At 48.3% G+C, this 12,838-nt stretch overlaps 5 protein-coding genes across 5 annotated transcripts; 2 read left to right on the top strand and 3 right to left on the bottom strand.

The window, feature by feature from the left end:
* Positions 1 to 60: 60 nt before the first annotated feature.
* Positions 61 to 603, top strand: N7518_008293 (uncharacterized protein; the record flags this gene model as incomplete). The annotated part of the gene is made up of 1 exon (XM_057189220.1): positions 61 to 603. The coding sequence occupies one exon, from the start codon at positions 61 to 63 to the stop codon at positions 601 to 603; it is 543 nt and encodes a 180-aa protein (XP_057040923.1).
* Positions 604 to 996: 393 nt separating this feature from the next.
* Positions 997 to 3,549, bottom strand: N7518_008292 (GcvT family protein; the record flags this gene model as incomplete). Its single annotated transcript, XM_057189219.1, has 1 exon — positions 997 to 3,549. The coding sequence occupies one exon, from the start codon at positions 3,547 to 3,549 to the stop codon at positions 997 to 999; it is 2,553 nt and encodes an 850-aa protein (XP_057040922.1).
* Positions 3,550 to 5,088: 1,539 nt separating this feature from the next.
* N7518_008291 (DUF202 domain-containing protein) lies at positions 5,089 to 5,905 on the top strand (the record flags this gene model as incomplete). The annotated part of the gene is made up of 2 exons (XM_057189218.1): positions 5,089 to 5,757; positions 5,813 to 5,905. The coding sequence occupies 2 exons, from the start codon at positions 5,089 to 5,091 to the stop codon at positions 5,903 to 5,905; spliced, it is 762 nt and encodes a 253-aa protein (XP_057040921.1).
* Positions 5,906 to 6,640: 735 nt separating this feature from the next.
* N7518_008290 (aminoglycoside phosphotransferase family protein) lies at positions 6,641 to 8,414 on the bottom strand (the record flags this gene model as incomplete). The annotated part of the gene is made up of 3 exons (XM_057189217.1): positions 6,641 to 7,587; positions 7,639 to 8,243; positions 8,326 to 8,414. The coding sequence occupies 3 exons, from the start codon at positions 8,412 to 8,414 to the stop codon at positions 6,641 to 6,643; spliced, it is 1,641 nt and encodes a 546-aa protein (XP_057040920.1).
* A 2,790-nt stretch (positions 8,415 to 11,204) lies between these two features.
* On the bottom strand, positions 11,205 to 12,760 carry N7518_008289 (acyltransferase family protein; the record flags this gene model as incomplete). Its single annotated transcript, XM_057189216.1, has 3 exons — positions 11,205 to 11,908; positions 11,962 to 12,589; positions 12,647 to 12,760. 3 exons carry the CDS (start codon positions 12,758 to 12,760, stop codon positions 11,205 to 11,207), a joined length of 1,446 nt encoding a protein of 481 aa, XP_057040919.1.
* Between the last annotated feature and the right edge of the window lie 78 nt (positions 12,761 to 12,838).

Below are 12,838 nucleotides of genomic sequence, written 5' to 3'. Positions count from 1 at the left end.
TCTCAAAGAAATCATAATCACCCTCATTCAACACTTGGTGATCCTGACGAAGAAATGATCATGGCACGTAGTCTCCAGCGACTTACAATTCGATACGAGGAAGGGACTCGTCTACCACTGAATTCTATCCTCGAAGAGCTCGAGAATAAGAACCTTCCCAATATGCGCTCTGTGATATGCCAGATACCCGACAATATCTGCGAAGGTACTACCAGCTCGGAGATATGCGTCGAGGCCGAGGCTTTCAAATCAAATTTCAAAGAGTTAGGGGTGGAGCTATCAACAGAACTCGTTCCATACCCTCTCACCATGCCGAAATATGATGCCTGCCCGTGTGAAAACTTGACGTTCTTTCATCAATTCCCCTCCCATCCCCGTGTCAAATCTCGCCCACCAAACGACCATACTACCAGTACAACCGATGCGGGTCACAGCAACCCTCATCCCGCCGGTGTGATTTCCTTCGATGATTATGACCCATATTGTGATGACCCATACGAGGGTGACCATCCTTCCTTGTATGATATGAGCCCACCTACTCCTCCCCGAATGCCTACCTTCACGGATTACGATGACTATTGTGATTGGGCGTACGGTCGTTGACTGGAGGAAATCTCCGTCTTCCCTTTCAAGGCGTGCCTTTTCCACAGTGCCTGTTTGTTTGTTTGTTTATCCTGTATTCTATCTTCGGTCTTTCTTCAATAACCTTCAATATATATTTGGCTACGCGCCGCCGTGCGGATTGATGCTAACGGCCTAGCGGCCTGAAGTCTGCCTACGTCTGATTTCTAGGATATCCTTGATGGAGTCTTTGATATAACTGGAAGCCATGTCTGTTCTAAAAAAGTACAAACTACAGATAATATTGTAAGGAATTCAGGTTTACATGTGCGAGGATAAATGTGAAGCGAAGTTGGAACATTGCAATAAGACTTGGCTATAAGTATTGCCTGGAGATGAAAGCAATTACATCTATATTTGAGGACATTATCACTATCAAAGTCGTGACCTGAATGAACCTTGTGAACCAATCGGCGAAGGCAAGCTATCCTGACTGAGACGATTCATCTCGGGATCATAAAGCGACTCTGCCTCGACAGTCGCCCTGATGCGCTTTCCAAAATACTCGATCTCCACTGTCTCACCTTCGCTAACACCCCCAGGAAGCCAGGCGTAGGCAATCGGTTTGCGAATCGTGTATCCAAATGCAGCGGCGGTGACATATCCAGCCGCTTTTCCATTATAGAACACCGGCTCCTTGCCAAGGATCATCGACCGACCATCATCAACGGTCAAAGCCCGCAGTCGCCGCGAAGGTACTTGGTTGGAAAGGCGCTGAATAGCGGCTTTGCCGACGAAGTCATCTTTCTTATTTGCGTCGACAGCAAATGAAACACCAGCCTCGAAGGGATTGTGCTCTGTCGTCATATCCGCACCGTAGGTCCGGTATCCCTTCTCGAGGCGCATTGAGTTGAACGCACTGCGACCTCCAGCAATGAGTCCGTGCAGCTTGCCAGCTTGCCAAATTGTGTCCCATAGGCGTTGGCCATACTCGGCGCTGGTTTGGATTTCCCAACCTAGTTCGCCGACATAGGACTTTCGGATCATTGTAACAGGGATACCCGCGAGAATTGTTTTCTTCAAAGTGAAGTAGGGAAGTCCCTTGTTGGAAACGTCGACCGTGCTGATTCCAGCGATAACATCCCGGGATCGAGGACCCCATAGTCCGATGCAGCATGTGCTGCCTGTGATATCGCGGACCTGGGTCCATTTCCCGGGGGCACCTTGTTCCTGGACTCGAGCTTCTCTGGTAAGATACGCCAGATCTGTTGCAGTGTTCGCTCCAATTTGGAACACATCGTCGTCAAGTCGTAGTACAAAAATGTCACCCCGAATGCCACCGTGATCATTCAGGAGGAGCGTATAAGTAACGGTTCCTAGCTTGGTGGTCATGTCACTCGTAGTGAGGCGCTGAAGCAGACCGATTGCTCCGGGACCGCGCACTTCGAACCGATGGAAAGCAGTCATATCAAACATAGCAACAGCATTCCGCGTCTTCCACGCTTCAGCAGCAGAGATCGGCGAATGAAACTGCGCCGACCAGGCATCTCGTTCGACAGATTGCCATGATGGCGGGAGAGATTTGACAAGATCTTTGTTTGCCTCATACCACCACGGCCGCTCCCAGCCTCCAACCTCGAGGAAGAAAGCCCCCAGCTCCAGCTGGCGAGGGTAGAATGGACTAACACGCAAATTGCGGGGCGACGTACGCGGCTGAAGTGGGTGGACGATGTCATATATTTCAACGAAGTTCTGCTGTGCGGTCTCGCTCACGTAGTCTCGATTGAGTTGGATCTCTTCGAAGCGGGATAGCTCACATTCAGACACGTCGATGTCCGATCGGCCAGTTGTAAGTATTTGGGCTAGAGCTCGGGCGACGCCTGCTGAATGTGTAACCCATACGGCCTCGGCTACGTAGAAGCCGTCGAGGTGGGATGGTTGACCGAGGATTGGGCCACCGTCGGGTGTGAAGGAAAATATGCCATTGAAACCGTCTGCGATCTCTGTGTCCCGAAGAGCGGGGAGAAGCTCTTGAGAATCTTTCCAAGCCGGGTCGAAATCTTCGGTTGTGAAAGCAAGGCGGGAGGGCATGTTTTGTTCGTCAACATCTTTCGGAGTAAGGCCCAATGATGACGCAACGACGGGCATTGGACGGTGTGCGTAAGATCCAATGCCGTACTGCCCGCCGTGTTCACGGTAGTAAAGACGCTTGTCCTGGTGTCGGAGGATTGGTAGTGCGGCATTCATTCCATTGGGTAAGCTGTTGACATCTCGTCCTTCGAGAGCAGGTACTGCCGTAGTCTTTGCATACTGGTGCCCCAGCGGGAGCAAAGGAATCTCCACACCGACCATGGCTCCCAATTCAACACCCCAGAACCCAGCGCAAGAAACAACAATGTCTGCGGGGATAGTGCCGTTTGGAGTACTGACTCCGGTGACACGTCGACCGTCCCTCTTAATCCCCGTCACGGGGGTATGGCCCAGATAACGAACACCGGCCTTGCTCGTCCGTTCAATCAGCAGCTGCGTTGCTCGGGCTGCTAGTGCGAGACCATCGGTCGGGACGTGCAGACCGCCCAACACCATATCGGTATTCAGATGAGGATACATCTTGAAGCACTCCTCGGCGCTCAGTAGCCGCGCCCCGATTCCCCATGATGAGGCGTATCCATGTTTCCGCTTCAGATCCTCCAGTCGTGCGGGAGTTGTTGCTACTTCGAGACTGCCGACCTGGTTGAAGCATTTGTGTCCATCCTTCTCTATTGAAAGAAGCTTCTCGGCTGTGTATCGTGCGAAGTATGTCATTGTCTTGGAGGGGCTTGTCTGGAATACGAGTCCGGGGGCGTGTGAGGTCGATCCGCCCGGCATATGCAACGGGCCCTGCTCGACAACAGTAATATCCTTCCATCCTCGAGAGACCAACTCGTCGGCGAGGTTGGTACCCACGATGCCTGCTCCAATGATGACGACACGTTGTGAAAGGGACATTGTTATGTGATATATGATAGTTAGGTGTTACACCCATTAGAAAGCGGCAGGCACCGCTTCTATTTGTATATTCACATACTTGATAGGTTGTACAATGTGTGAAATTCTGGTACGTATCTCCCCGCACCGCGTATCGGTGTGTGATAAGTATATAGTGTGTCCTGAAGCTGACGATAAAGATATTACGCCCCGCACGGGTTCCGGCGATGTAAAGCCGAGAATTGTAGTAATGAATACCGATGCCATTTTCGGAGCAATCGGAATGGAGGGGTATATCGTTGGATGCCCCACGTTCATATAGATAATGAAGCTTGTCAGGTCAATCAGAACCGGCCAACCAGCTTTATGTGGAGCATTTGCGTTGACAATGGATAACATTTCCTTTTCGGGTCAAGGGTCTAAATCTTAGGCTATTTTAGGATGAAGGGAGCGTCATAATTTCCGCATTGAAGTTAGGATTATTGGTTTACAATCAAAGCCGCATAAAATTACAGCAAGTCAAGTCTACATGTTGGACGGTTTATGGCCGAAAGTCGCGTTCTAAAGGCCACCGAAAGCAGGGTATCGATCCGGGGTTATACTTTGAAGAAAGCAGAAGTGTGCCAAACATATTGTAGGGCTTTGAACTATATATATTAAGTTAATACTAATAGATAGCTAATTGAATCTAATTACTAGCTGTCCAGTTATTTTACAGGAGATCCGTAGGAAATAGCAAGACTCAGTCTATTTGAGATATACTTACTGCTTGTCTACATAGAACGGCGAACTCTGTGCACACATGCACGCACTTAACTTGTGCCTAGAAGACGCTGTAAACGAGTTCCTATAAGCACGATAACTTCATGGACTGAAAGAGGCGATCATATACCCTCACTATCAAGCTTTTTCCGTTGTAGTCGATTGCGAAAAAAACCATTCTAGTTAGTTTACAAACACAGACCAATTTCGATCGACCATAGCGTATGGTAAAAGTTCTTTATTGCCCTAGCAATCTCCGGAGATTCAGTTAAAGCGTCAAACTTATAGTTTACAACTAGTATTTATTATTTAAGCAACAGTATCCGAGCTTTAAACGGATCTAAATGTTTAGATTCGAGCTAGCTACTTATAGTAAGATAATAGGTGATCGTGCAATAAATTGTTGGTAATGAAGCATTGTCATTGGCAGAACATTCCAACATCATAGACGAAAATGATGCAATCGCCATTCTATGGCCTCTGATTGGCCAATGTGAGAATGGATGCAGGTGCGTTCAATGGAGGCGTGGAGTATACAAATCAGTTGCTTATAGTTCTAGATGTGACATATATCGCCAACATCTCTGTCTATGAACTTTTATGATACTTAATGATGTCCTAAAGAACATGCTAACCCCCAAACTATGCGGGGCAGATGTTCGATGTTCGGCGGGAGCCGATCCCGTGGGGGACCCCAACAAGAAACAATCGATCTGAGACCTTCATCCTTTCTCAAGAGAAACACCTCAGCTTGAGGACAGCAATGCTATCATCTGCATTCTTCGCCCATTTCTCATCATGACCGAGCCTGGCCAAACTCCTATTCCCGAGGAGCCACCTAACGCAATCCTGACCGACTCCCACCCGACTCCCGCTCGCGACGCCCGCGATGACAACCTGGAAGCATTAGAGCTCCATGAGATCCAAACGCGAGAAGACAATGAACTAGACTACTCAACCCCATCAGGTTCATCTGGCGATGAGAACCACGTGCCCACATATCGAACTACGTCTCAAGGGGATTCCCGGCGGAGACGCGAAGCCCGCAAGGGCCTTTGGAGCCAGATCTGTCGATTCTGGACTCGAAATGTTACTATAACTGTGCCGCAGAAGAGCAATCGAGATCACTTTGGTATGTTGTACTTTGGACACACTGTTGGCACTCTAGTTGACATGTTCAAAGCCCTGGAAAGGACGTTCCTTGCGTACATCCGCACGTCCATGGTTATCGCTATGCAAGGGGTGCTTGTTGCTCAACTTTTCCGTCTGCAACGGCCGTTGGAAAAGGTCCATCGCCTGTCGTTCTATCATGTCGGTATCCCGCTTGCGGTTGCCTGTCATTCCGTGGCTGTTGTCGTCGCCTTGATAGGTTCATTCCGATTCTGGAGACAACAAAATGCTATTGCTCGTGGGAAAGTTTATGCTGGGGGGTGGGAATTAAATTCAGTGGGGATTTTACTATTCCTTGTAAGTCATCACTAGGACGATGCTCGGCCTCTGAATTCTAACCAACTCCCTACAGGTCATTGCGGCGACTTTGGTACTTACTGTGATCATCTCGATTGAAACCAATTTGAGCCCCAGTGCGCTTTCTAGTCGAATATCATGGCCTTGATGTCCATTGAAATGGCGAAGGAAAAGTTTACCCGAGATGAGCACATTAATGAGCATACATAATACATAATGAATAATTCATACTTGTGATATTATTCTATGATCCGCATGTTTTTCAAATCCATTGCCGTTCAAAGCTGTCTCGCTTTCTCGCAGATCACATTCCCATTTCTACCCTTGAGCATTCTGTTCAATGAGATCGATCCTCAATGGGAATAAGCGTTCTCTAGGAAAGTTGCGTGAACCTTACCTACTTGTTGGGGACGCCGCCTCCCAAACAGCCACCCAGCCTGCGTCTTCTGATGGCATTCCCTCCCGAGCATGAATCTTTGCGCCGTGTTGGCATCCCCAGGCAGCACTACCCTGTCACCTATTGGGCAAGGGCAAAAAGAAGCGTATGGGTGGGTATCTTTTATACATAACCAGCATTCCATATCCCCGAGTATGGTGACGTTTAAACTGCCTACGGCCCTACTTAGGGCACATATTACGCTCTAACCCCCGTAATCAACCTCAATTACTTCGACACCCAGTCGCTGGCACATTACCTTCATCATAATCACACCCATTGGCTGTGTTTTCATGCTTCTTGATCCTGCTATGAGTAACACCAATGGCACTGCCAGATCCCAAAGTCCTGCTGCAGGTGAAACCAAGCGAAGCAATCATGCAATGTAAGAAAAGGATAACAATTAGCATGCCGGTGATTTTCGGCCCCTGTCAGGTGGGGAGGATGTTACGCTTTTTCTTCATGATCATCGAAAGGAAAATGAGAAAGAACCGCAGTCTTCTCCATATCCGTGCTTGAATGTTCCATCAAACCATCCTTGATGCTCTGGATGACAGCCCTACTCCGTTCAAGTTCATCCTCATCTGAAACCCAGCCAAGGGCATCTGTCCCGATTAGATCCCTCATCTCGCCCAGTTCCTGTAGTTTCTCCTGTTCTTGGCGATAATCCTCCGAACATTTCTGTATCTCTTCCTCGGAAAAGTGAATTGGACACTCAGCAGATCTTGTCTGTGCTCCTCCATCTAGCGACATAGGCCAATTCTTGAGGACCTGTAACATAACATACTTTAATGAGGTAGAGTCTCCTTCCCATGGAGCCTGTGCATGATGAAAAAGCTTCGCTCGAAGCATATAATTTTCGGTTCTGATGGCGTCAAAATGATCCGGTAGGGATTTCATGGTCAGTGCAGCATAATAGAAATGGACGCTCCGTCTCCGCATCGTCTCTTGAACAGTTTCCTGTTCTTCATCGCTGAGTTGATCAAAATTGGCCGGCAGTTTGACCTCTGGCTTAGATAATGTCTCGGATAATAGATCGCCCCAATTTTGAAAATGTTCGGGGATTCCGGCGCACAAACAGAGGGGTAGAATTACTGCATGTTGCCAGTCAATGACCCCTACCACGTCATTAGACGTATTCACCAGGATATTATTAGGTGAAAAGTCCGGATGGCGAAGAGTCGGGCGAGACATACGGCCTGATGGGACGTCGAGGTAGGGCGCTAACTTCAAATAATTGGCAAGGAGATATTGGTACGGAATAGGCGAGAGGCTTTGGAACTGGTGTATTTCTCGTAGGTATCTTTCGACGTGTAGGCGTGGTTTACCAAATCTTTTACAGAATTCTATCTCGCGCTTTGCGGGTGCTTCGAAGCATGTGGAAAAGGTAGTCCCTGGCTCAAAGTCAATATTGCTAAAGAAATAGGAACTCCATGGAGACTTACATGGGCCGCGGTCAACCTCTAGTAAGGCCCGTTCTTGATACCACCATTCATGCTGTACAGTTGGACCAACAACGATATCGTCTGAGACTGGGATAAAGTGTTGTGAGCTGTCGAGATCACGGCGGTGATAAAGACTTCCGCTTGCTGGGAAGTGGATACTCATAAACCGTCTCTCCATATCAACAATCTGTCTCATTATTTTGACCCGAGTTTTGGTATCCATAGAGAACCACTGGTCACTTAAGGGTATTCCTTCAAGCCTTTCAAGTAGAATATATTCAGTTCCAACGGGGTTTGTCTGATCTGGAGAATATGTAAGGACTTTAGGGACTGGGACCCCATGAGCACGTAGATGTGTGAGTGTGGCAGCTTCACTAGCCACTACATAATGTTTCGGAATAGTAATCTTGTATGGTAACCTTGCAAGAACTGCATATCCATCATTGAAGGTGAGTTGCAAGACACGGTTGAAGCCCCCCTCGGCGAGTTTTGTGATCGAGGATACGCCATCGAGGCGTCGACCGACAGAATGACAGGCTGCCCTTACAAGGGCATCCACGTCGAATTGAATACAGCGTTCAGCGCGGCGGAGCTCTTCGTTAAATCTAGTTTAACGGAGCAAGTTAGTTTATCGCAATTGACGCGTTCAGCAACCGTCACGACTCACAAAAGCGCCCCGAAGTGTACTCGAACAGATCAGAATTACTACTCATAGAGGACATTCTTCTGGGTAATGACTTCGGGTATCGACCCAAAAACCTCGAAAAGCGTCGCATTTTCAAGGAGAGGGCCAGGGTGCGTACCAAGCTACATTTCCAAGCTTAACTTTTAAGTTACCCGTGGACCCGCCAACAAGGGTATTACTCAGCACGAACGCCTCAGGTGCCCACCGATAGACCCTGATTTCCAAGGCGTCAAGTGCTGAATCAGCATATGGCCGGCCCTCCATGTTGTGTAACGTGCCAGGTCTTGTTAAAGAGAAGAGGGCATTCAATTAAAAATAACTAAGATGGAGAGAAATAAGAAGCAAGTTGCAAAGTGGGCAGCAGCCAGTTAATATAGCTGACCACTTTGCAAGCGTTGCAAACCTCGAACATCTCGCTTAGCTATGTAACAATCTATCTAGTAAACAATGCAAACAGTAGACGAGCAAGCAAATGAGCGAGCAAGCAAACATGAAGCATATGATAGCGATCCATGTGGATCGTGACATGTTGTAGTTAATTATTTTGCGATGAGGAATCTAGCTAGAAGGGCCATGCTCGAGAATAAACATTGTAAAGCCCTATGGATTAAGAAACCCTTTTGGTCTTTTCTAATGAAGATACAAAATGCACCGATATCCTTTTGAATAGTCAGCGATTAGAACTCTATGGTACAATATGGAAGACTCCCATATGATACTCGGGCCACATTGGGCTGAGTATTCTAAGAAGTTGGTAACCAACTATCTGACGCAGAAAGGTAGGTCAGGTCATCAGATTTAGCACGAGGGATATGGTATGGACATCAATTGCACCACCATTGCACTACCTGGCTGATTGCAGTGGCCCGTATAATAGACCAAAAGAAGATGTTCAGACCAATCATCACTGTAGCAGGGGTTCTCGCAGTTGAATTGGGCTGGGCAAGGCTAAGCTCCGGAAAATGCCTTTTATCTTCTATTCTCTGTTCATTCAATGAAAAGCAATATACTGTCTTCGAAAAACATATGAGAGTCCTAGATTCATAAAACTAAATGGGTACAAGACCCAGAAGGTTTTAGGCGATGATAGCCTTCCTTCTCATCTCTTCTCCTCTCCTCCTCTCCTCTTCTCTTTGCTGTGTTATCAAATGAACACTTTCCTTGACGACTAGGACTGCCTTGTCACAGTGAGAATGGAACTTACAAAGCTTTGTAAATGTAGGAATAGCTAGCTGCCCATAAGCCATGCGAAGAGGCCAGATGATATTTATAGGGATTATGACAGGACGGCATAAGTTACATATCGATGTAGACGAACGAAGTAACTGGGACCTGCTTTGCATCACACACATGGTCAATTTATTATGAGTTGAGCTTTATACCACCGAAATTGTATGCTCGTCACTACAAAGTAGACACGTACTGCATATATTTTTATGAAGAAAGATTATTTGGCCGAAGATGCATCGGAACAAACCTTCCCGAGCTCTATCGAAATATGTTGTATAATAATAATCGGCCAAGCCACCGAACAAAATTTGACGTCGGCGCTCGGTTCCCATTCAAACTGTTTCAAATAGAAACGCCCCATAAGGTCCTGTAAGGCGAGACGATCATTCACCAAGCCCCATTTCGAATTCCGATCTTTCCGACGCAGTGAACATCGACGATTCTTGCCACTTCGGGCATTAGACCAGGACATTTGTAGGCAGCAAAGGCATCCTTCCTCGTATACGATGTCGGATCGGCGAGCCGTGCCGTCACATGGCACCGTGAAATACTACAAGATTTGTACATTGTACGTTGTCCCTACATTGTAAGCTCAGCTGTCTACCGGAAGCCCTCGGTTCGCAAGCGGAGCTGACTGGACCCCGCGGCATTCGAAGCGGAGACTCATGCCGGGTGTAATTCGAACCTTGGGGGTGTGGAACAGGTTATTGTCAAAACGAGCTGATACCGCAATAACCCAATACGAAGTACGGAGGAGAAGAAAGTCACAACGGTCAGGGGGTCTGGATGTTGCTCGGATTGGCAGTTGATAGCAAAAGGTACATTGGATGAGGGAGGTGGGGACTCCTTATGGACACTTGTCAGATGCTCTCGCAGACAAGGCGGTCCGAGATACCTAAAGGGGACTACTGGTCATGTCGATGTATTCCAATACTCGGTTATTTAGTTTCTTGGCGCGCATTGGGCCGCTCGGATTTCTCCAAATGCGTTGCTTCACGAGAGTGGGCTCCTTGGCAAGTGGCGATCCAGCCTTATTTTTTGGATGTGGATGTCTTGGCTCTTTCAGGGGAAAGATAACGGGTCATTTTTGGACTCGTTTTTGGTAATACCGTGTTCGTGTGATGGCTGTTTTATTAGGACCTCGGAAGAGTGAAGACTTGTCACGCCTCCTTTTTCCCTTCTGGGGTCAATTTTCAATGCGAGTCATGGGACTTGAGTTCATCTGGGGCATTTGGCCATAGCCGCCTGGGGAGGCTGCATCGCTTACGTGTCTAGCAAGTTGGGGTCTCATTCTCATTGGTTTTATACAAGTCATTCAGGTATTGATTTTATGTTCATATGTACATCCGAAATTATCCACAGTCACTGATAGTTCTCGGCTTCATTGTCTCCATTTCGTAGAGAACAGAAGCCAGAGAGAGAGAAAAATAAAACACCAAGAATGAGCTGAGCAAATATGATAAAAGTATGCTGAAAGGAAAGAATCAAAATGTGAATCATAGAAAAGAAAATGCAAGATATGAGAAATAAAACAGTGTCATATATATGAGAAATAAAACAGTGTCATATAGACACTTGACAGAAAGCGAAGACCGCCAGGGCATTGCTTCTTAAGAAATCATTCCAACGTCTTTACCAAAACGCTCCAAAATTAAGCTGTCTGCATAGGAATGCTAGTCATGGGCAGCTGGGGCGGGGCCTGCTCACCCTCCTCGAACATCCACTTCTCCAATTTTTGCGCCATGCGTGCGCAGAAGGGGTCAACATATCCAGTCCACAAGGTGGCGCAGAAGTAGACCAGCACGATCCAAGCGGGGATACTGATGGCCACGACCCAAGGGGCGCGGATGGGGATCCAGTGCGGGTGGAGGGGTTCGCCGTCCTCGCCGTATATCGGGTTGCCCTTTTCGTCGACAATGTCACCGTCCCAGGGCTGACCGGTAATGCCGTAAAGCATCCAGCAAAGAACAGTGCGCAAGAGAGTGCCGTGCACGAGGTAAACGGCGAAACTCTGCTTGCCGAGCCAGAGGAGGAGACGGCTGGAGAGGAATTCCTTGGTGGAGGGAGAGATGTAGATGGCGAAAATTATGAGGTCGACGCCCAAAGCGGAGTAGCGTCTGCCGACGTTGACCTCCGGAGGGAAGATATAGTGAGAGGCCCGTTCCATGTAGGCCGACCATGTAGCCCATTCTGGGTGTTCTCCGGGGTACGAGCAAACGAAGAGACCGAGGCAGACCAGGAGACCTGCTACAATCTTGCGACCCCAGCTGTGGCGTTCGACGAATTCTTTGAAACCGTTCTCATAAGAGAGATCGCTGAGGAACATGCCGTAAACTGCCTGCATTTGGAAGGTTTCTGTCTCTTGATTAGGACCAGGGGTGGGGATTTGGGTTTCGCGTAGAACTTACCGGTGTTCTTGGCTGCGTTCTGGTGGAAGTAGAGGTACATGCCTACGTAGATGGCCATGCGGAATCGGAACTTGCAGAACATTGTCGCGCAGATAAGGACGTAGACCAGCATAGATGCCTGGAGGAGAGGAAGTAAAGCCCACTGGTGGTCATCGTACGCCATATAGCCCGTGGTCCAAACTTCCAGGAAGGTCTTGAACAACCGCACAAACTCCTCCCAGAAAGTAGGCGCCAGATCGACGGCGGCGTAACGGCACCACCAGCAGTCGGATCGATTAGCGGCGACGAAGGCGCCAAATTGTGCCATGACCCATGAGATGAGCAAGGCGATAGTAGCGGGGAAGATGAGGCGAGGTGGACGACGGAAGGCACTCTTGCCCACGGATGTGAAGGATCCAAGGATGTCGCCATTGCGAGACTGTTTGAGCGGCTTGAGGGCACAAACGTAGCCAGTCAAGAAGGCGAAGATTGTGACACCCAAACGGCCTTGCCAAGGAATACGCAAGACGGGCCACTGCAGAATTCGGGGAGGGGAGTCAACATCGTCGCGGGGGGCAAAGAGATCATAATCCCATCCGCGGGCCAGGTGAGTGAGGATAACTAGGAATGAAGCGATTCCTCGTAGGCCCTATTCACGATGTTAGTAACAAGCCTCATCCCTATAAGGCTGAGATAGATAACGCACATCAATCCACTTCACACTTTTCCGCGGATCACCTTTCACCGATGGATCTGCGGACTTCCAGGGAATGTTGTCCAATATGCGCGAGTATAGATGGGTGGGCTGAATATACTCCATGATGAGTGTTATAAAGAGTGAATGAGAAACCAAGCAAGTCCGACAGGAGACTCGGAGTGTCTAGTGGATTGGTTGAAA

Source organism: Penicillium psychrosexuale (genome assembly GCF_028828465.1).
Source record: "Penicillium psychrosexuale strain IBT 29551 chromosome Unknown utg000004l, whole genome shotgun sequence".
Taxonomy (NCBI): Eukaryota; Fungi; Ascomycota; class Eurotiomycetes; order Eurotiales; family Aspergillaceae; genus Penicillium; species Penicillium psychrosexuale.
The sequence above is the reverse complement of the archived record's forward strand: the minus strand, read 5'-3'. Positions and strand labels throughout refer to the sequence as shown.